The 23,567-nt window shown below is 46.5% G+C and overlaps 1 protein-coding gene across 6 annotated transcripts in view; it reads left to right on the top strand.

The window, feature by feature from the left end:
- Positions 1-23,567, top strand: part of BRD3 (bromodomain containing 3) — a 35,331-nt gene that overhangs the window by 1,064 nt on the left and 10,700 nt on the right. For 2 of the 6 annotated variants that reach the window (XM_052668055.1, XM_052668053.1), the window contains exons 2-6: positions 14,860-15,176; positions 17,237-17,374; positions 18,310-18,457; positions 19,061-19,275; positions 20,995-21,366. In XM_052668055.1, the coding sequence (XP_052524015.1) occupies positions 14,976-15,176; positions 17,237-17,374; positions 18,310-18,457; positions 19,061-19,275; positions 20,995-21,366 (1,074 nt within the window). In that variant the 5' untranslated portion in view covers positions 14,860-14,975. Of the gene's footprint in view, positions 1-1,744; positions 1,909-9,444; positions 9,750-14,351; positions 14,628-14,859; positions 15,177-17,236; positions 17,375-18,309; positions 18,458-19,060; positions 19,276-20,994; positions 21,367-23,567 lie in introns of those variants that run through there. The other 4 variants (XM_052668054.1, XM_052668056.1, XM_052668052.1 and 1 more) reach the window with 4 other exon arrangements.

The following is a 23,567-nucleotide window of genomic DNA, read 5'->3' as shown; positions in this document are numbered from 1 at the left end:
AGAAGAACTGACCTGATGTTTTTCAGAACTCAAATGCTTTGATGTATGTTTATTCTTTTAGGTTTGCTTGGGAAATAGTAATATAGGAGGATAACGAGAAAAACTAAGTGTTCAAAGTCTGATTCTTCCTTACATCCCTGATGCAAGGTGCCTGAGGTGCTCTCAGGCAGGGGGGAATTCAAGTGATTTCAGGTGGGTTCTTTCACTCAGTCTGACAGCATGGAACATATGGCAACCGCACGCAGGGCAGCTTTAGTGAAAACCAGCTTGCAGCATGTGGAGGTTTGCCTAAAGAAGTTGCAGGAAGCACCTCTTTCTTACTGTTTGCATGTCTGTGCTCCCACAGAGGCTGTGTGCTCTGGGTGCGGAGGGCACTCGAGTAGCTTTTGGGTACCTGATGAGCAGGTCAGAAAGGCCAGCTTGGAAGCGGCCCTGATGCGCAGTTTGGCTGTTTGTGAAGATGCAGCTTCCAGTCCTATCTTAAAGAGTAGTTATGTCTGGGAGAGGTGAGGTTGTGACACATCGATCCCTACTGAATTTGCACCAGCTTTACAGTTAAGTGCAAAAAAACCCACAAACTTTTGGGGTTTGGTTAAAGCGTCTGCACAGCTTTGGTTTCATCCTGAGGCAACCACGCATCTGGCTAAGCAGAATTTTCTAACGCATCTGTCCTCTTGTCTGTGCAAAAATCAATCTTCAGATGCTATCAGGCAGTGTGAGAAGTCCCAGCTCTGTTGGTCTCATTCTTTTGAAAGCTGATCTTCTGGAAATGAAGCCTTCCAGTGAAAGGGCCTCCACCGGATGGTTACAATAAACTGCTTTATTAATTGGCGTCACCTCATGGCTGGCTGTGTGGCAGCCTGCTGGATTATGTGTCCACAGAGAAATCCCATCACTACTTCGTATTTTATGTTGGCACTCCAGTGTTTCCCCTGGATTCAGTTACTTTCCAACACTTTTTCTTTCTGTGCTGCAGCAATTGAATCATATTTTGGGTTGCAGTGGTCTCTTCTTCAAACTCTTTTTCTCTCCTCATTGCATTGTTTGCTTTGCGATATAGGCTGCTGGTCTTTGATTTTGAAGTGTTTGTTTTTATGTTTGATGCTCTTTATGGAGCGTGTTTGTGAAATTAGTGTTATTCTTATTGCGTGTGTTAGATTACGATCACCAAAACAGCGCGGTGGGATGCACTCAGCAGCGCGTGCTGCGTCAGGTTTGGGGTTTTCTTGTGTTTCTTTGTGTTCAAGCAACGTTTGGACGTTGTAGGAAGGTTTAGCGGGGAAACGCTGGTGGTGGGCGGTGATGTTGGAGGTCTTCCCCAGCCTCGCTTCTCATTTGTTTGGGTGACTTACTACTCCAGCTCGCTCTGCCCGCGTTCTATTTTTACCGCAGCTCGTATTTGTTGTTGCGTAATAAAAGCGAGCGCGCGTTACCCAATGCAAACCACGCTTAAAAGAAAAAAAAAAAAAGCAACAAAAAACCCACGAGCAAAGCGCAGCGCTTCCCTCCGAGCTCTCGGCTCCCGCCGGCGGGCAGGGCTGGAGTTCCCACCGACCGTGCGGGGACCGCGAGGCGGGCGGAGGGACGCGGTGCCGCCTGCCGTCGCCCTCCGGCTCCCCGGGGCGCTCCGCGGCGCGCAGCCCGGCCGTGCCCGCAGCAGAACAGCAGCCGGGGAGCGGAGCGGGGCCGGAGCTCGGTGGGACGCGGCGGCTCCTGGGAGCTGTAGTCCGGGCCCCGCCGCCGCCTCCCGCCCGGCCCGGCCCGGCACTACGGGCCCCACACGGCCCCGCGGCCGGCGCATGAGCCGTCGGCCGCCTTAGCGCATCTATTCTGCTGCCTTGCCGAGGATAAAAAGAAGAGCAACTGGAGGGACTGTAAGGCAAACGTTGCTGGAGCTGCCGGGGCAAAGTAATCTATTTAATCTTTCCCTTTATTTGTTAGATGCTCGGGGGTGCGTCGCTAGCATTGGGCCACGGCTTCGGGAGGGAGGGGGGCCGGGAAAGAAGGGAGGGGAGGCAAAACCCACTTGGGAAAGGCCGACGCTGATTTTCTTCTTCTTTTTCCTCCCCTTCCCTCTTCTTCCGCTCCTCCACGGTGCGGAGCCCCGCGCCGCTCCCCGCAGCCTTTGTGCGCCGCGACAAAGCAACAAAGCGCGGCCGGGCACAGCCTGCCCATTGATTTCCTCCCGGCCCCGCCGCTCCTGCCCACCCTTTTCTTCTTCTTCTGCCGCTTCTTCTCCTTCTGCTCCCCCTGTCGCCTCGCCCAGCCCGAAGCCGCCCGGCCGGGTGCGCACCCGTTCCCGGCCCCACCGAGCCCCGCGCAGAGGAAATTTCTTTCTTTCTTTCTTTCCCCTCCTTTTTTTTTTTTTTTTTTCCCTCCTTCTTCCCCCTCTCTCGCTCGCTTTCCCTCTCTCTCGCTCTCTCTGCCCGCCATCTTTTGAAAGAGGAAAAAAAAAAAATTAGGAGCGGGGGAAAATAAGGGACTGTAGGCGCTCTTAGAAAATAAGAAAGGGGGGAAAAAAAAGGGGGGGGAAGCAGAGACGAGAAGAAAAGAGAGAAAGGGGGGGAAAGCAACACGGGTGGGGAACAGGCGCTGGGGCTCGGGGCGGCCGGGCGGAGCGGCTTTGGGGCTCAGCCCGCAGCTCCCGGCCATTTCCCGGCGCCCCGGAGCCGCTCGGTGCGGGGTTCGGCCGGCGGCGATCCGCGGGACTCGGGCTGCACGCGGGGAGCGAGGGTTTGTTGCTTCAACTTCGCGTGTTTCCGCGGTGTGCGCGGCGACGTGGCTCGCGGGTTGGAATAAAATGCAAAACTTCAAACCGGCCGTGCTTTTTTTCCTTTTTTTTTTTTTTTTTTTTTTTTTTTTTTTGCTACTCGTTAGCTTTTGCACCTCTCTGGGCGCCACTGATAGAGCGTTGTTTGTAGGCTGCTTGGTTTCACTTTCAGACAAAGCTGCAGTGTTCAGGTCGCGGATCTCCGAGCGACTCTAAGCTGTGAGGCTGAACCCTGCAGGGTCCCTCCGAGTGCCAGCAGGCGCTGGGTGCGCTGGGATAGCTTTGGGTGTCTGCAGAAAGCAGAAGTTGCTGAAATAAACTTATTTTTCGGATAAGCAAACAGATGGGCTTCACTGATACTTGCGATGTGTATAAATGCTGTGTGTAAGTTGCTCGACGTTGGTAAACAGTAGGTTGGGGGGGTAATGCAAATAGCAGAGCAATAGCAGAGCACACCTGCTGTTGCTTGCTGGGAATAGAGGTGTGTTTTTGTAGGCTTGTTAGTGCTTTGAATGTGTTCAGTGTGTGTGTGTGTGTATGCTAAGGGGTATCTCTAAACCGGGGATTTGGGATTGACACCGAAACCTTGTCCCCCATTTGCTCAAGTGGAGGTGTTAGAGAGGACCCTGACTGCTGTATGTGCTGCACAGTGAGAAGCGTGGGGTGGACGAGAAATCCCTGCTGCAGTCTGCTTGCACTACAAGCACCAACCCACGATCTGTATTGCTTGCAGCTCCCAGCAGCTCGGGAGTGCTGTATGCAGAGTGCTGCCTGCTGCTGTTTTGTTAGCTGAAGTTTAGGGAGTTCTTCTGAAACAGTGTAACTTCTGGCCCTCCCGGCTTTCCTTTTTCTGAAGGAAAAATGCTAAGTTTGTATTTTCTTTCCCTTTACTCCTTGCTGGTTAAAAATACACACTAGTGCTTCGAGACCATGCTTAGTATAACAGTTGAATGGAGGTTAATGGTGTTATTCAACATTCAGCATCAGCTTGATTGCAATATTGTCTTCTAAACTCTATTTGCACAGCACTGGGTGCTCAAGCTATCCCACTGAAGGATTGTTGCAGTGACCTATGCCTGCAGAGTTTAAGAGTGCACCTACAAATAGAATGTGTGTGAAATAGCTGAGGTTTGTTCTCCAAACTGACTTTGGTGTCTCGGCTGCATTAATCATAAATAAAAACTTTAGCACTTTCAGCAAATGCTGGTTTGGTTGGTGTCTGCAAGTGCAGTGCGTTTCAGTGGGCTTCATAACTGGACTTTCCTTGGGTTGCTGTAATTACATCGGGAGCAATGACTTCAATCACAATTAATAATCTAGCCAAATACTGCCTTCCTGAGCTAGGATCTGCTTGTGATGTCACCCCTCAGCCCCCTAATGCCAGTGGGAGCAGTACTGAGGGGTCTGCAGCCCCACTCCTGGCCTGCCTGCCCTGCAGCTCCGGGGCTGTGCTTCCCAGAGCCCTGCTCCTTCCCCCCGGAGTAATCTGGGAGCTCACTGACAGCACAAACAACTCCAAGTCAAATCCCTCTCCCCAGCAGCAGCTGAGTGATGTAGTGGGGGCTCATGTTTCAAAGGCTTAATTACTTTGGCAAAATATATTACTCTGTCGACTTTGGTAAGCTATCAGGTGATTTCAGTATAGACAGAGCTGCACTTACCTAAACAAAGAGCATTTTGGCTCTCAGCACTGCTGTTTGTTTCTCTTTAATCCCAGTTGCTCTTTCTCTTGCTAATTTACAAAATTCATTAATCTGCAGTGAGTTTCCCAATCATTACCATGAACTGCATGTTTTGTTGTGTTGGTTTTGTTGGTTGTTGGTTTTTTTTTCTTTTCTTTTTTAAATTACCACATTATTCTCCAGTAATAGCCCAGAACACCACTGCAAGCAATAGAGTTCTGGGAATTAGGAAGGAGCCATTGTTTGCTGTGCTGCTCAGTGAGCTGTCAGGACATTTTGGAAGGATGTGTGCATCTCAAGCTTTTCATTCCACAGTGTCTTACTGTGATGTTGCCGGGTTTTTGTCAGTCATTAGTGCTTGTCAGAGATGAGCAACTTTCTTTGGGGCACACTAACACTGCATTGAAAGGGAGGAAGTACTCTTTAACCCGCTTGCTGCTAAAGCCAACGCGAAAAGGAAAGGATTTAAATTCTTTTGGAGAACAGTATGGAAATTCACTGTAATGTGCTGCTAAGGCTGCTTTTCTCTCAGCTCTTGTTCCTTCCCCCAGTCTTGCTGATAAGGCACCAAGTGAAGAAACACTCGCTTTTTTTGGATTCCTTTCACACCTTGCTGGGCCTCATTCTCTTTCTAGCCTGAGTCTGATAAGAAGACATCATCCTGGCTGGATGTATTTCAGCAACGCGGATAACCTGGGCAGAAAGGAAGGTTTGTGAACCTGAATCCTTTGCTGAGACCAGGACTTGGCATTTTCCCCTCCACCAGCATTACAACAGGTGGAACAAAGCAAAAGAGGTGAAAGTTCTATGAAATGGGAACCAACCTGGAACAGCATGAACTGACTGAAATGATTCCTGGGTTTATCTATCTTCAAACGTTGAGATTTAGATTCAGTCCTAGCTGATGCAGGTCTGGTGTGGAAATAACCTTGTTTGCTCGTCTTTCCTTCAAATCTGTTTTTTTTCCCCATCTCAAGGAAGAAGAGGCAGAGACACATCGCAGTTTTCCTTCCTAGCTTTGAGAGCTCGTTCTGCTTTTGAAGTTTAAACTCGCAGCACTTCACTGATGCAGCTGCACTGATAAGCCTTGCAGAGTGCTCCCTGACACCATCACACCAGCAAGGATGCACTCTGTGTGACTGACTCGACCTGTTGTAACCAAACCCCAGCAGTGCTGGAACAAAGGCACGCTTTTCCTTGTGTAACTTTGTCTTTTTATGCTATCCTTGTATAACACCATGGGAGGTGCCTGGAGGGAATCACACTTCCTCACAACTCTCCAATGTCACCATGCCAAGAGAAAAATCTGTTTTCTAGAACTGCACTGGCCAACAGATGTCAATAAGCAAGTGGGAAGCTTGCAGTATAGTGCTGGTTTGCTGATAGCAGACTTGGAATGCAGACATCTTCCTTACCAAGGCTGGTTTGGGGGCCCTGCTGTACAGAGGGCAGTATGGAAACTGACCTGCTGAAAATGCATTTGTTTTATTCAACAGGCAGAAGAGTTGTTTGTGGGTATAAGAGAGAAAGCTCTTTCTTACTGGAAAGCCTTGCCTTTTGGTGTTTGCAGTTCTGCTTCCGATCTGTGAAACGGCTGCAAAGTGCAGCTCTTCAAGTTGCTGTGTGAAAGAGGGTCTGCTCCCCCAGGTTTTTGCTGGTGTGCTTGTCTGAATTGTAGTAGAGATGAGCAAGTGTGCCAAGAGCACAGCTCCCTGAGTGGTCAGTGGAGAGAGCTGTGTTCCTTTCCCCATTGAGCAGAGTGGGAGCATCCTTCTGCCTGGGGCTGGCAGGCAGGGGGGCACCTTCCTGTTCCTGGTTAGCTGCATAGATCCCTGCATAGGCAGGGATAATAGAATTCAGAATACATTTTCCCCCCCTTTTTTGCTGACTGCTTGGGAGTTTAAATGAGATGCATAAATGCAGGCAGTTGGAACTGCCTTATGTCCTTTTGAGGAGTGACAGCAGCTTAGCTAGCACAGTTGATCGCACCCGAGCTGACCTGCAGCTTCCTTGCATAGTTGGGCAAATTTACAATCTATCCAACCTTAGCAAAAGCAGTGAGGCACCTTTCACGTGCAATAGACCACCTGTACTCTTTTGCACTTGTTTGCATGTATTTCCTTTGAGTTAATACTGCCTTATCCTGGGACAATGTGTTTGTTAGGACGAGGTGCTTAAATCAGTATGGAAACAGATAAAGCTAAGTCAGTGCAACCTGTCTAGGGGAACGTTGGTAGGGATGAACAGTGGTCATAAATAGGAGGGCTGCAGCAGTGTGATACATTACTGCTCATCTGTCAACCTGCAGTAATTAACTTGGTGGGTGGGTGTACTTGCTCTGCCCCATTACCAAGTGTAACATTACTGTGGCTCAGCTAACAAGTAGTAATTTTATGTCATAGTAATTCCATCCCTTTCACTTCGTTGTCCATTCCCTCAAAGCCACTTGAGTGTCATATGCTGCTTTAGATAGACCTCATCTGCTTGGGAAAGTTGTGGTACACAACTCAGAGCACATTTGAAACCAGCAGCAGCTGATCTGTGCTTACTCCACTTTCAATGTTTTACATCCTAAAACAAACCTGCTCTAAATATAGTATAAAAATGAGTTTTAAAAAATGAATAGAAGGCTGCAATGATGTATAGTATGTACACAGAGAGGTCTGCTGATGAAAGAAGGTATTTTTCTCTAGTGAATCTCTTAGATAGTTATGCTGTGTACTGTGAAATGCTTGTAATGAGTTAGTGTACCAATCTGTGTCTGTTTGTTGAAGTCTGTCTTCTCTGACAGTGTTGGCTTGGAGGTACCCCTGAGGATAACATCTGTAACACTTGTAAGTGGTGTTGGTGATGCTGGTGTGTTGTCATGCAGCATTAGGAACTGATGTTCTATGGGCTGTATAAAGAGACTAATGGCTTTGTTAGTGAATGATAGGGGAAGTATTTGTATCCTAATTTTGCATGTGGGGAACTGAAAAACCCACAGAATGGGGAGTCAAGGACTGAGCATGAATATCAACATCCTGATTTCTAGCTTCTTTTTTGTAATTGTTTGCAGGTATGGCAGAAACTCTGAGATGCTCTGCCGAGGGGGAAGGATTCACTCTCGCTTTTTTTCCCCCCTTTAAGATGTTTTGTGTCCAATAATCTGTCTTTGGAAATGGAAAGAGCAGAAAAAAGCAATCGTGACACAGCCTGTTGTGGAAAGGTTTTGTATATTCGATTCACAGTATGCTGAGTCAAACTGAACAAATAAGTTTTTGCTTTCATACCCAAGGTACGCAGTGCTGGTTAAAAAGGGGGCAAGGGCAGAGTCCTTCTCAGAACACAACTGCTTAACTGCAGATCTCATCCTCTAAAAAGCGGAAAAAGAGGATCCTGCGTGAGTGTGCACACACTGTAATCCTGTTAAGAGTTCTGAAGCCTTTGTGGGTGTTGCCATGTTAAGCTTTAATGGGCGTACATCTGTTTCTATTATGTCTGTATCATTTGAAGCTTGGATTGGTGACAGAGTGTTGTTATTTTTTAAGTAATACGGCTGGAAAAATGGTTCACTAACCTGAAATTGGCACGGCTTACTTCTGGAGTCACAGGATGAATCTGCAGTAGTCTCATCCATAGGCTAAATCACTCTTTGGAGAAGTTTGGCTGTAGGGTAATGGATGAGCAGGAGGAGTTAGGAGATGGAACTTTGAAGGGAATGGATGTGGTGCAGATGGGGAAGGAGGCTGATGCTGACCTGCACCGTGATTCTTTTCCCTTTGACCACTGTGTCCTGCCAATTTGTGACACTTGAGAGGCAGTTGGGAGTACTGGTGTGAAGGGCTGTTAGTAGTGGGTGACTGCAGTTCAAACCCAAGCGAGCAAGTGGATTTGTAGTTCTGATTGATTCAATTAAATGCAAAAGCAAACATGAATAGAGGTAGAACAGTAGATTCTGTCCATCTGTGAAGTTTAAAGTGGTAATACATATCTGGAACATCAAGAGAAGGATGCAGCAAACAGCTTTTGTGCTGGTTCTGAATTTGCAGGATTGTCCAGTGCTTAGAAGTTGTGACCAAGTCTGCAGTCTTCTGACTACATCAGCAGTGTTTCTGAACTCGGTATTTGTGTGAACATGGAGATTCCTTCCTTCCCTTGACTGGGATCCTGCTTCTTAGGGTGGTGTGTTAGGAATTACGATGAGAGACACCAAACATTGTACACCTTATGTTTGTACAGTGGGAATTGTTCTGCTGCTGTCCTGTAATGAAGATATATCTTCAGGTCTGGTCAGTGTTGTCTAGATTAGCTGTCTACCCTGACAGTGGGAGTGCCCACCAATATATCTCCTTCTGAACAGACTTGCCAACTCCAGATAGTGCTTAGCCTTCTCTGTCATTGCATCTCTTCCTAACAGACAGCTCAAGGGAGAGGGACCCAAAACTGTGCATAGCCTGAGTTTGTGTCTTTGCCCAAACCTTCCTTAGCAGTTTATTTTGATGGGCCAATTAGTTATCTCTTCTAGGTGATAAATCTGCAAAACCCATCTGCAGGGTGGTGTGGAACCACAGAAACCATGCGGCTTAGTAAGGGGGAGATTTGCTTAGTGCTGTGCAGGGTGAGACTTGAAGCGGTTACTGAATCCACGGAGATGCTGAGATGTTTGCTGTCTGTGTTGTTGTTTATACCATGCTTCCAGTGTGCTTTCAGCCTCCCCCGGGACCCTCTCCATCCTGCTGCTAATGTGCTGGGAGCTTGCATGGTATGTGGCTGTGCGCCAGCACTTGGTTTTTGCCTGGTGTCCAAGGCTGCAGGACTTGTAGTGCACATAGGCTTTTGGAGGACTGCAGTAACCCCTACAAACCCCTACAACGTATTTGCAACTGCGGTTTGCTTGTTTTCAGGTATTTCCCTGCAGAGTGAGATCTCAAACTGGGTGAAATCCCCTGCTCGGATGCCCAGTACTGAGTAAACTCTTTAAACTGTCTGACACTTTGTCTCCCACTGTAGCCTTGTTAGCAAAACTGCATGACTCCACATCTGCGAAACTGACCTATGGCTGAATTGAAATTCGTCTCCGTGTTTTTGGGGAACCCCAAAAGATAGCGGAAGAAATGTCCAAAGGTCATGCTGTCCTTACCTGCTCCAAAGCAAGATGAACCACACCTAATCCATTGCAGAAGCAGGTTGTTTAAGCTCTTTTCAAAAGCAAATTCAGAGCTATGAGAAGAAACTTGTTATACTGTGAAACACCACTCTGCAGTTGAAACTGCAGCCTTTAGAAGGCAGCTGAGCCCTACTGGTGTGTGTTGAAGGTATGTGACATGCATCTAATTCTTCCTCAGACTCAATTAGAAGGTGCTTTCTGTGTCATTAGCAGCTTAGTGGAGAGAAATGCTTCAGCCTGTAATTACCAGAAGGGCCATCATTTTATTTGGGGTATCCAGCAAAGTGCTTGTAGACCACAGTAGGTTCTCAGTCAGGGTAAAGGAACTCTTGGGTTTCCCTGATTTTCAGGCGTGATGTAAGCCATCTTAAAGCAACCTTATTTGTGGGGTGTGCTGAGCGTGTATTGGAGCTGAAAGCCCTTGGAACTGCCAGTTACACCTCTGGCTAACTGTTATCTACTGGTTAGGAATGGACAGGCTCCTGGCTGAGGGAGCACCTGCTTTTATAACAGCCAAGGAGAGACCAAGGGTGGGAAATCGGTCTGTATAATCTGATGAGCATTAATTAACTAAGCCAAAAACTAAGGAACTGAATTAATCTGCTGCTCTTTCTCCCTCCCTCGTACAGAGGTAAGTTAAGCGTGCAGTTCCATCTCAGTCTCAGGATTTTACTGGGGCTGTGCTCAAAATGGTATACAAAAAAAACCCCCTGATCTTTGATATGTGGAGTTATCAATATAGGAGATAACAGGGACAGCTGGGTAGCTGCAGTATGCTATAGGAGCACTCAAGCCAAATTCCCATTTCCTGCATTGAGGCCAGGTGCAAATGCTTCATCCCCAGTCCTGAGGGGGTGGCACGCTGTGTGCAGCAAGCATGTGTCTGCCAAGGAAGCGCTGGCTGATAAAGCAGCTTGTCTGCCCTCAAGTCTTGGTCTCGGATTGCAGCTCCCTTTGCTTTCAAAGAGAACATCCCTGCTGACATGGAGTTAGTAGGCAGTGAAAGCTGCCTGAAGCTCGATTCCTAGACAGGGGCTGTGAAGGAAAGCAGAGTGGGAGGAAGAAGAGGGCATGCGCCAGCTCTGTTTTCTTTTGGGCAGCCTGAAGGAGTGGTGGTGTATTGCTGCTTTCTAAAGCCATAGGCATGAAATGGCTGCGGATGACTCCACAGTCTGATCTGTTTTGACAGGTAGACTTTTGGGGCCATACAGTTTATGTACTACAATGAGTGGTGATATAATTGTCTTCAAAACCAATGAAAATCCGTCCTGGGACTACAAAGCTGCCTGGATCTGAAACTTGGTTGCTCTAGGGACTCTTTGGACTGTGTAGTAATAGTAAGGCTTGGAGTCGACCCGGTGAGCCCCTATACCTGCATTTCCTTTCTTGAGATCATTTATTTTAAAGATAGTGGAATTTACTACCTTTAAATAGGAAAAAGACTTCTGGGTAGGAACATGATTGCCACCAGTTCCCAGTTTTTGGATGGTGTTTCATTTACCCTCGTGTGATTTCTGGGCTCTCAAGTAAACCAAATTCACATGCTGCCTCTTCTAAACTTTGTCTGGCTGCTGTTAAAATTTAATGCTCTGTACTTTCAGTTCTCTGCCATCCAACATCTCCCTGCTAAAGCGGCTCATGCACTGAGTAATGTATATGTAATCACAGTGGCAGCAAGAAAAGGAATCTTTTCAATTAGGCAACTCAGGAAAGGCCGGAAAGGCAGTTCTGCTCACTGCCTGTTACATGTTTTATTACCAAATACCTGTGTATGTGTCTGTCTTGGAACTTGTGTTTGTGGGAATCTGATCTGCTGGCAATCTTTCCCAGAACACTAATTTCTAATTTCTGCACCTCAGAAGTAGTAGGAGTGTGCTAAAGCTCTCCCACGGCTGGAAGAAAGCCTGGGCAACAACGAGCATGTGCCTGCTGCTTCTCTGAGATAGAGGATAGCATATGGTAGCAAATCTGACCAACTTTTCAGCTATTGCTGCTGCCTGGGGAAAGGGAGCAAGCATCTGCTCTGGTTGCTGCACAGAGCCTGGGTGGGGAGCGATGCTTGGAGCTGCAGAGAGCAGTGCCTGCTCCCACTGCCGGCTGCTTGATCGTGATCCTGCCTCCCTCCTGCCTGCAGAAAGCCTCTACTTCTGCCTTCCACACTGATGATGTTTCTCTGAGCGGCTGCAACCTGTGCTTTGGGGCTCTGCTGCAGCCCTCATCGCTGCAGAGTGCAGGGAGCAGCAGCTCCTCGAGGTAGGAGCAGGGTCTCACTGCGTGTCTGCAGGGTGCTGAGGGCCCTGATCTGCACGGCCTCTGTGCCACCAAAATGTAAATAGTGACGTGTAGATAAAGATGAGGTCAAGGAACATCTCTTCAACTTGATAATTTTCCCTGGTGGGGAGATTTGTCACTGCTTCTGGCTGGGCTGGAATCACTCCAGGTTTTGGTCAGTGTCCAAGTAACTGTGCAGAAACATTATATGACATAAAGAGTTGTCAGGCTCGCACGATAACACAAAGCTCGCTACCTTCTAATTTTGCAATCAAAACAAATAGTCCCCTGTGCTGCAGGAACAGCAGTGAGGGAATGAGCCATCCATTAAATGTTCTGCATTGCCAAAGGAAGTGGCAGAACCGTTAGCTGAAGCAGCAGGCTTACTGGCACAACGTGCATTTCATGGGGCTTTATGGCTTCTTTTAAAATAGTCTCCACCACTGCAGACAGCCCGTGGGCTGCATCAGCTGAGCAAAACGTTATCCTACTAGGACAGGGAATTATTGTTGTGTTTGGTGTTTTTTTTTTCGTGCCAGCTGTCTCTGCACTGACTGACCAATGCAAGCAACTCAACGAAATAAACGTTTAAAAACAAACAGAAAACCAACCTTCCAACCTAGCTGTGTTTTCTGATGACTGGTTTGGCTGAAGGACAAGCTAAACCTGGCAGCTTTGGGATTGCAGCTTAGCAGAAAAGGACAGGCTTGTGAACTCCAGAGAAGCAGTGTTTGTTGGAGGGTTTGAGTTTAGCTTTTAATTATCATCTCTAACTCAGGTGGATAGGAATAAGGGGAAATACACAATGTTGAAGCAGTGTATGCTCTTCTATTTGTGATAGCAAGAGGTTGTACTTCAAATCTGTAATATTAAAGGTGTAGTTGTGCAGCCAGAAAAGTCAGGGACAGCTTCTGTCACGTGAACACTAAAGGTTTGTAGAACGGGGTAAGTTAATTTAACTTAATTTAAACTTCAGTTATTACTCCAGGGCTAAAAAGCCCAACCTTAGACCCTCACTGGAAGATGGCTGTGCAGAGAGTGGTTTTGGCAGTCCTCTTTCCAGGTCTGTGCAGTGCTTTGTGCGCTGCTGCATTGGTTCCTAGCTGTGCTCTCTTGGAGTTTAAATCACTACTGATGCTAACGCAGAGTATAAAGATGCTGGAGTGCTTAGACCAGAGCTGTTTGTTTTCAATTTTACCTGTAATGGTAGAAAATTCATTTATTTCCTTATATTTTTTTTAATGAGTGAGTCTGTTTGAAGTGGATGATTTGAATGAGAAGATGGGCAGGTCGTGCCTTTCCTCATTTAATAACTGAGACCTGACAGCTAGGAGATGTCTCGTGGAAAGCCATTGCCTATCTGAATTCATTGTCATGCACTCTGTTAGGAAGTGGGATATTTCCAAAGCATTTGCACTTCAGATTTCTCCTAATCGTGCTTTTTTTTTTTGCTTCTTTAAGTGCTATATTGAAACTAAAAAGGAATCTGACATCAGGGCAGCTTCCCCTGCAAACAATGAGGAATCTGATGGAGCGAGGGTTAAAAGGGTGCCTGCAGCTGCTGGGCACCCAGAGAAGCAGTCCCTGTGTCACAGAGCTGCCAGGTTCCAGAGTGCTCTCCTGGTTACAGAGCTGTTGGGTACCTGAGTGCAGGTAGCTCTGCTGCTTGGACAAGCCTGGAAAGATGGGCACCTCAATATCCCTCTCTGTTGCAGGTCTATTTGTTTGCACACATCTATTTTTGTAAGATTCCCCTAAATTAGGTACCTGTTTACTCCTTGCTGTCATCTAATCAGTGACTCAAAGGGTAAGGTGGTGTTCTATATTTAGCCCAGATATTTAGCAGAGATGATTAGGATTCTATTAAGGAAGAGTTATTTTTCTAGGATGTCTTAGCGTGTTCTCCTTCCTTCTGTATCACTGCAGTTCCCATCTCAGTTCACATCTCTGTGAGAAAGAAGCATATGTCAGTGAGAGTATATCTGTGGTTTTCTGAGCATATTTCACATAATTTGCCTCTAGAAAGTGGCTGTGGTCTGTTTGCCAGAAGAAGGGTAGCTGCAGTTCTGATGTGAATTGAAATATCGAATGTTTATGGAAGATGACACAGCAGAGCTGTTTACCATATGCTATACAAGAGGCAGTGATACTAGACCGACCGTTTGTTTTTCCCTTGGAGTTTGCTAGGGAAAAATAGAACAACGTAATGCAATATGTTTATTCTTCCATTTTTCATACGTCTCCTTGAGTGCTCATGACTCTGGTCTTTTAGCCAAGCCATGGGGAGCAGTGTAAGTATAACACTAATGATTTACACTGAGCCTATATCTTGAGATTTCCATATAAAACTGGGGCCCAGGCAAGGGGCTGCAGTAAAAGGCGTAGTTAAGACATTTGCTGTTCAGCTTGCAGATAGCTTCCAGTTAGGATGTTTCTGGTGACTCCTTTCATTTGCAGCTGATCCTAGCACTCTTTGCAGGCCCATTCTCTTCTCTTGCAGGGGATCCTCTGACAGCTGTAGCTGCCAGCTCTTGATTCTGAGATGTCAGACTCGCCTTTGCACCAGCATGGGGATGTGCAAGCAGGCTCAGTGCCAGCAGCACGGGTCTAGAGGCAGCATGGCTGTGTTTACCCAGAGCTGCCTGCTATGGATTTACTAGCTTGAGTCAGCACATTTGTGGGAGTGTCTGCATTATATCCCAGCTGTGTTCTTATGCTACCCTGTGTTCCTGCACAAAGATGCCCTCTGAGCTAGGTAAAGCTCACTGACTTTGTGCAGGCTTTGAATTTGGGAATTGCTGTTCCCGCTCTCTCTCGTGTCTTGAGCTATGTTTGTCATCAAGGTAACAAAGTTTGTTATGGAAAATGAGGCAGGTAGGGTAAATGGCCTGAGTTGAGGCATTTCTACTACTGGTAGTGTTTGGATATGCCTACTTCAAATGAATATCAACACTTAAATGTTGTCCTCTTCCCCTCATTTGCTTTAGGTTGCATGGTTGGACCCTGGAAATGGGATGTCAGTCCCATTCAGGGAGCATAAAGGAAGAAGGAGGATCTCCCAGTTGCTGCTGCTGTGACAGCGAGTGAGAGCACGAGCAGGAAGATGTCGACAGTCACTTCAGCAATTCAGGCTCCTCAGGGCCCTGTGAATCCACCACCTCCAGAGGTCACTAATCCTAATAAGCCTGGCCGGAAGACCAACCAATTGCAGTATATGCAAAATGTTGTTGTAAAGACCTTATGGAAACATCAGTTTGCTTGGCCTTTCTACCAACCTGTTGACGCAATTAAATTGAATTTACCGGTACGTATCTGTCACGTTCTCTGTATTGTGTTCTTGGAAAGCTGGGCGTTAATTAGATCGGTTTTCTGATCATTGGTTCAGGTTGCTTTTGGTGATTACCTTGAATATTCTCAGACTCACTCAACTTAAAGATTGCTTTTCAGAGCTGGAGAGGTACAGGTGTCTGAAGGAGAAAATCACTCCTTCACTTAGTAGAGGAGGAGAACAATGCACAGGCAAGCTGCCTTAGAGTAACTGAAGCATAGTGCTTCATCTGTGCCTTACCTGCACTTACATCTTCTCACACCTTGTCCCACTTCTGTCCAATCTGAGTGACAGACTGGAAACCTGTGCTCTGTGGTGCATTTGACTGGACTCATTGTCATTGGTGCTTCCTCTGGACTTTCCTCAGTTTGCTGGTGACTTCGGTGTTGAGCGAGATGCTTTGGAGCAAAATAGTTTCAAATGCTGTACTGGAGGCACAAATAACAGACCAGTTGCATTTATCTATTTGCCTCCTGGGCTTAATTATGTATATCCTGTCTGTGTCAGACCAGAGAGTACAAGACAGCCGGGTTATTCATGAGTGAACAAAGTTTTCTGATAAGCTTTCTTCCAGTGAACAGAACCACCTTAACATTTACTTGTTCAAAGTGGTCCTGTGGATGTAAATATCCCAGCAGTGGAGGCAAGCCCCTACCCACCTGTCATATTAAACACAGTGCCCCCCATCTGCCCTGCTGTCCATCCCTCCAGGCGGGCCACTGCAAATCTATTCTGACTGCTTTGAACAGGAGGATTGCATGTAGGATTGAAGGAGCGAGGCTCTGGGATGTGAGATGTGCAGAGCTTTAGTTACCTCAGGTTATGACCTAATTTTATGGACTGGGTCAGGAGTCTTCTGAACTCGGTAATCTTGTTGATGGGTGCTATTTAAAGTGCGAGGCAAAAGAGTGAAACACTTAACACGTGCATAAGATTCCACTCAGTCTTTGCTCTTTTGTGTCATCTTTCTGTGGATTTTGTTTCTCAGCGAAGCGTTTTGAAGTGGTTTTAGGGCAGGTTACCAGAGAATTTGAAGGAGGAGTCAGTTGGAAGAATAATTATTTTTCACATGTGGTCTAAATCAGATCTGCACGAGTTCAGGAATCAGCAGGATTGCCTTTTCTGTCCTGGAAAAAAAAAAAAGTGGTTTCTCAGGTTGCGCCTGAGAGTGGCCAGGGGCTGCGTGTGGCTTTGTGCTCACATGCAGTGAGAGGCACTGCTGCCTCACTTCGGAATGAGAAAATTACAGCATGTAACCTCGCGTGCCTTGAGTGTCTCCAGACTAATCACAGCCTCTACAAATGCTTGAGTCCAGCCCAGAGAGAAATTAGGTTAACGCATGGAATCCTTTGGAGACCATTTCAAGAGAGTCGCTGGAAATCGTAGTGCAGTCTTGGCCAGCGCTGCCACTGATAAACTTCTGTAAGTGCTGAGTGTCTAAAGACAGTCTTACAGTAAGGCAGGCAGAAATGCTGCTTCCCAAATTGCTGCCAGACCTCAGTTCAACTGAACAGCCAGCCAAAGTTGGTGCTATCCCTGTTACCCCGGCTTCTGGTCTGATGTGAGAGTGAATCGCATCACTGCAGTGTTAGCTGGCTGTGAAGTGTGCCAGCCTTCATCATCTGGAGCACCATCCACAGCCTCACTAAGGGGTACTGAGGCTGCAAACAGCTTAAGGGAGACCTGCTCAGAAAGCGTGTTTTCTTCCACATACTGCTGTTACTGCCTTCCCTGTCCAGCTGTCCTTATACAAAGCTGGTCATGTCCAAGTAGGCATTTGTACGTGTGCTAGAGTGTGTAGTGGGGGAGCTGGGAAAAGCTGGCTGTTATAGAGGGGGTTCTGATGCTTTGTAATTAAGTTCATAATGATGATAAGCTTTGAATTAGAAAACGGAAGTAAAAATGGTATTTGCAAAAAGAAAAAAATGGGGGTGTGTGTTTTGGAGGGGGTTTGAGGAGAAAGCTGGGAGTGAGATGTGGGTGCACTTCTTTTTCTCATGTCAGGAGATGTAACATCTTTCCTGTTTCTCCAACAGGATTATCACAAAATAATAAAAAACCCCATGGACATGGGGACTATCAAGAAACGCCTGGAACATAACTATTACTGGAGTGCCAGTGAATGTATGCAGGATTTCAACACCATGTTTACAAATTGTTATATTTATAACAAGGTAAAAAGCCTAGACAAGCACCTAGCTGGGGCACTGCCTAGGAAAAAAGCAAGTTGTTACAGCACAAGTTTTAAACAGGGCATCTCCTCTTTGCTGCAGGCCCTCCTTGCAAGGATTCAAGATGCCACCAGTTGGAACTGCATTACTTGACATGCACAGAGCTGTCTTTCTGCCATGTCCTTCTTCCCTTGCAGTAGTTAAAATGGCAAATATGCATATAATTATGAGGCACATTTCTGTTTTGGAGTTGCATAGCAAGTTTTGATTCATTTTCATTTAAGAGCTCTTCAGGATGAGCTGAAGTTTGTGTAATGCTCTGCAGGTGTTTTGTGGGCTGTTAATGCTGTGTTGCACTAGTTGTCTAGCAGTAAGCAGTGTCTCCTGCAGAGAGCAGTTCAGTAAGCTGCTAAACTCTGTCCTGTATCTCATTCATACTTATACATCTTTGAATTGCCTATTAATGTTTTGGATTTGTCTTATTTGCTACTTTGTTAGGTTGTTAAAAGCTGGTATTCTTTGTTGCAATGGCTTGTCATCGTTGACCCATGTTGGAAAGCAAGTTAAAGTAAACAAGTTAATTAGTTTGAACCACAGGCTATATGTTTACACTTTTCTCTAGGACCTGTTGGCAAGCAGGGAGGATGGCTCATCTGTTCCAGTTTTATGCTTCCACACTGATGCTAGTTATCAGGCTTCTGCTGGAAGTCCTGATATTCTCTGGATGAAATGTTTAAAGGCTGTGATTATTACATTCTGGACTAGATTAGAAGAGCAGGAGAGTTGTATGCAAGGAGAGAAAAGAGCTAATCTGTTTATTATCAGGGAATTGGGCGCCATCACTTATTTGAAGGGCAGCATCACTGGGGATTTCAAAGTGTGATCTCGTACCTTCTGATGTGTGGATGACACAGCTCAGGCTTGTCTTCTTCCTGCAGCCCACAGATGACATCGTCCTTATGGCCCAAGCCCTTGAGAAGATATTTCTGCAGAAGGTTGCTCAGATGCCTCAGGAGGAAGTCGAATTATTACCCCCAGTTCCTAAAGGCAAAGGTCGTAAACCATCGGTGGGCTCACAGAGTGCAGGTATTTCCCTGATCTGGTGTCAGTAAATGTTACAAGCCTGTTGCTAAGGCCTGACCCATGTTCCAAGCTGATTTTGCAGATGGTGAGGAGGCTGGGAAAGGAACTGTGCAGTCTAACAGAGCAGTGGAGTGAGAGATGACTAGATAATGTTCACCCAGTGTTTCAGGCCTTGTCTGTCTTACTGCCACTCTGTTTGTCATATAAGTATCTGTGATGTATCCATCTGCACAGCACATCAGTAGGGAAGGGCAGTGCTGTTGCTTTCTGTATGCAAAGAAGAAACCAAGGCACAGAGAGCTGAGGGAGGTAGACGTGTGCAGGTGTGGTGCGTTTTGCTTGCACTGGGCTGGCCTCGAGCTCATGGTAGAAAGACTCAGGTCAAGTAATTGATTCTCCAGTTCTTGTTGGACCCTGCGTAACAGCACCAGGCAAATCTCACTCGTTGTCCTGTGTGCTCTTCCTGTGGCCATGAATTGGGGACCAATTTTGCCAAGCCCCTGACTGCCCGGTACAGCAGCACCACTGTCACTTTGCTCCCCATGTCTTGTCAGCACTTGTAACCGTCGGTAGGTCACAATGTGTTTTCACTTTGTCCTTTGAAAGGAGCACAGCAAGCAGTGGCCGTGTCTTCTGTCTCCCCGCCGGCTCCATTCCAGAGCGTCCCTCCAGCCGTGTCTCAGACGCCTGTCATCGCTGCCACCCCTGTGCCAACCATCACTGCTAATGTCCCACCTGTCGCTGCCCCACCTGCCGCTGCTCCCCCTCCTCCTGCTGCTCCAATAATGCCCGTGGTTCCTCCTACGCCGCCGGTAGTCAAGGTAAACAGAACTTGGCCTCTTCCTCTTCACAAAGCAATATTGCTAAGCAGTGCTTTAATTTCATCCCCTCGTTGCTGGTTGCGTGCAGTATTTCTCTTGGCGTTTGACTCCTTGCTTCTCTGGCCATCGTTGTCCCTTTGGGATGTGCTCAGATGAGTGCTTGCTGTTGGGTTTGAGTGGGTTGGGCAAAGTTTTGCCAGTTTTACCACAGCCCAACTCAGGTGGTGTTGACTATAATTGCTCCAACTCAATTACAAGCTCTTATCTGACCATAGCCTTAGCCAGGGCGGATGCTTCATGAATCAGAAGGCTATTGGAGATTTCTCCTGTTTTGATGTATGTTACCCAAGGCATCTTTTCCCTCCAACTGAATCTCTGATTTTTCCTGGGACTGTTCCTTTAAGATTTGCACACTCCAGCACAGGAGTGTTTCTCTCTGCTGTAAACCAGTTCAAGACAAGCCTGCCACTCCAGCTGGAGGAGATTGGTGTTGCCTGCAGGTTTTGGGTACATTAATTTTGTCTTCCTTACTGAGTAGCCTTCTGGGAGGTGTCAATGGTGTTTTGCTATGTTAATTTATGTGTAAGTGAAAATGTTGCTTTAAATAATTGCAGTTTTCCTAGCAAGCTGTATATTGCTTTAAAAAGAGATAAAAACGTACATTAGATGACATTTTTTTGTTCTCTACAATAAGAATTTAAGTGCAGAAGCATCAGCATTCTTGACTTAAGGTTGCATGGGCCAGTGGAGCCACAGAATTTGTTTTCCTTGTTTCACCCAACAGGCTGGGAATTACTTAAGGATGTTGTAAATCTGATCTCACAGCTGTCCTCCTCAGGAGCCTGTTTCATAATGCAGTGTCTGACCAAATCATTTGCTTCTGAGAATCACTTTAGTTTCAAAATTCAAGGATGAACCCAAAAGCAAAAATATGCAAATATGTACTGCAAAGATAATCCTGCTTGGGATTTACTTAAGACTTGCCTTAGATTTCCTTGGGGACCATTTTATTTTATTTTTTTTTCCTTCCTTTTTTTTTTTTTTTTTTCTTTTTTTGTTTCCTCCAGAATTGCTCCTCCATAGGAGCAAAAGAAAGAACTGACTGGACAGTAACAGCTTGAATTAACGTGGGATGTGTGTTTTATTTGCTCGAAATGAAATCATTACATTCTTAACTCTTGTGCGTAACAAACAATCTGCCTTAGCACATTCACTAAGTAAAAGGGAGTGAAGGCTCATAGGTCTTTGGTGATTAATATGCTTTGGTTCAGAACTTATAGCCTGATCCTGCCACTGGGGACTCAGACATGTGGTTAAGTTACTGACACTTACTAAGTCACCATGCATCAGCTGAGCTGCAGTAATCGACTGGGCGCACTCCTTTCCTTTGGCAAACATGAGGTAAGAGTCCTTAGTTTAAATCTCAGTGAAATGTGTAGAGCTTACGTGTTTTGCATCCTGTTTGGGGTTGGGTTGGAGATGTGCAGATGGCTGGTTACTGTGGCTCAGATGACATGCAGCAGCACATCGTGTCGTCGTCACTGAATTGCGCGTTGAAGCCTCTGGTCACAAGTCCCGTTTATCCCAGTGAAATAATCACGTTTTCTGTCCGAGGACGAGGCAGATCTCAGGAATGAGGATGCACTGTGCTAGGTTTCTCCTAGCTCGGTCTGAGAACCGGGCTCGTTGCTCATCAGCTCTCTCCATTTGCTGTTTCAGAAGAAGGGAGTGAAGCGGAAAGCGGACACGACCACCCCCACCACCTCTGTGATCACTGCCAGCAGGAGCGAGTCCCCCACGCCCCTCTCAGACCCCAAACAGGCCAAAATCATCGCTCGGAGGGAGAGCGGCGGCCGGCCCATCAAACCACCAAAGAAAGACCTTGAGGACGGAGAGGTCCCCCAGCATGCGGGGAAGAAGGGCAAACTGTCTGAGCACCTCAAGTACTGTGACAGCATTCTCAAGGAGATGCTTTCCAAGAAGCATGCGGCCTATGCGTGGCCCTTTTACAAGCCCGTGGATGCAGAAGCCTTGGAATTACATGACTATCACGATATTATCAAACACCCCATGGATCTCAGTACTGTTAAAGTACGTCCACGCTTACCACCTCTCTTGCAGGATATCTCAGCCCTCTGGTTGCAGAGGACTGACTCCTTCTGGTGGGGGAGGGAAGGGACAAGGGTGGAAAATGAAAACCGTTTGGATGTTATCTGGATATTTTTATATTTTGTTTCCATATCCTCTCCTTTTTTTTTTTCCCCATAATCTGGGATGTGTTTTTTCTGCCCTACAAAGCACACTGTGTGGCATCCTCTCCTCTTTGTGAACAGTCCAGCTGTTTACACTTGTGTCATTGGGATTATGTTGCACTCAGAAGAAGAGGTGCTGTATTTCATAGGATTCAATTGATAGTATCCCATTTCCAGAAGCTGCTGCCTGGCTAGTTGTTGGCATGATGTGTGGTCTAGATAGGCTTACACTGAGCAATTCCAGCTGGAACATGAAGATCAACTGGTGCTTAGGTGAGGGGAGGAAATAATGTGACGCTTATGTGGTTCAAGCTTCGCTCTTCAGGACCTTAGCTTAGTGTGGTCCAGTATTCAGTGTGTTTTTCTCAGTAGACTGGGAAGTTTCTCTGAGTCCCTTCTAAATATCTGTGGAGGACAGCTGTGTTACTCTAATTCCCTTCTTGTCCATTGGAATCAGTGTTGGTGGAGATGAAACTTTCTTCTGCATGCAGAAAGTTAAGGTGTGTTTGCTGGCTTTCAGGAGCGTGCCAGGATGAGCTGTGCACCCAGCTTGGCCCCTGTGTGGGATTGTCTCAGAGGCCTGGCTGACTAAAGAGCAGCTGCATTCCTGGTTCCTTATATGTTCCTTGGCAAGCAGTTTGCAGTGCTCTGGTGTGCCATGCCATTTGGCTGTGGTGCTGCAGTGGTTCTTACTGCAGCTACTCTGTTTTAAGGTGGTGAGAGAATAGTCATCACAGCCTGTGCTGAGGGCTAGATAAAGAGTTAGTGGTGTCTGAGTTATTAACTGCCCTGATACCGTGGTCTTTGGCAAGTTTCCCCATGGCTCTGTGCCTTTGTTTTTCCAACCATTACATGGAGAGAATAATGCTTAACCTACCCCACAGGGCTGTTGTGAGGGCAGATGTCTGGAAGCTGTTATCTAAGTCCTAATTGTTACTGATTGGGTTTTACCCAAGCTTTGCTAAAGGCCTGCAGCAATTTCCTTGGAGAGATGAGAATAAGAAGGGTGAGTTGAGCTGCGGGCAAGAAGTGGGAGCCTGAAACAAGTGGTAAAAAGGTGGGATAAGGGCTGAGATGAAAGTAGTAGTTTGGGAAGCTGGAGCACTTGTGCCTCACTGATATTCTGCTGGGAGAGGAAGATCCCAGGCTTCCATTTTGTTCTGCTCTGAGGTCCTTGGAGAAGACGAAAAGGGGCCGTATTGGGTCTTCAAACCTGTAAAAGATTGATGCAGAGAGGGTGGGAACATTGTCTTCTCTTCATCCTTTGTGGGCAGGACAAGGCTTCTTTTAAAGCAGGAGAGGCTAGACATTAGGAAACATATTTCTGAACACTAAAGGATACTGAACAATACCATTGATTGCTGAGAGAAATAAGATTTTTCTAGCTGCCTTCCCAGCCCCTCCAGTCCTGCTGTCTATGACTTCTGATTTGCCATTGTAAATGTAAGGAGAAAAAAATAGTTAACAGCTGAATATCTCGAAATGAGTTTATAGCCCAAATATATTCTGTTGCATAATTTTAAAATCTGTTTTCTTTTGTCAAGTTAATTTTTCTTTACAAGAAAGCAAAAAAAAAAAAATTAAATAAATCCACAGATTAAAATGTTGTTGGGCTATGAAACTGTTGGTTTTGGATGAAAGCAAAGCCTTTAGATGCTGAAATGTATTTCGCAGGCTGTAATCAGCCGTTGAGTGTGCCAAACAAATACAGCGCATCAAAAAGGCCTTTCACAAAGGAAGATGTATTTTAGAATAAACGGCCCCTCTCGTTTGAATGTATTGTTTTGCTTTGGGTTTGGCCTGAGACACTTTTCAAACAGGGCCAGCTCTTCTTCAGACAGGAGAGGCACAAACGTAATTCCCTTTCCATCTCTGTGCTGCGGTTCCTCCTTTATTGTTACCAAGAAAATGAGCTCTCGTGACACGAGTTTGACAGGCAGCTGGCTGTGGTACAGTGGGCTGAGATGCTGCAGGAGTGCAGCCCCCTCCAGTGCATCCCTGGAGGTGAAATTCTGCCTTTTTCTGGATCAAAGCAGCTTT

Source organism: Tympanuchus pallidicinctus, unplaced genomic scaffold (genome assembly GCF_026119805.1).
Source record: "Tympanuchus pallidicinctus isolate F22 unplaced genomic scaffold, pur_lepc_1.0 scaffold8, whole genome shotgun sequence".
In the NCBI taxonomy this organism is placed as follows: Eukaryota; Metazoa; Chordata; class Aves; order Galliformes; family Phasianidae; genus Tympanuchus; species Tympanuchus pallidicinctus.
Note: the sequence above shows the minus strand (reverse complement) of the source record. Positions and strands in the feature narration are given on the sequence as shown.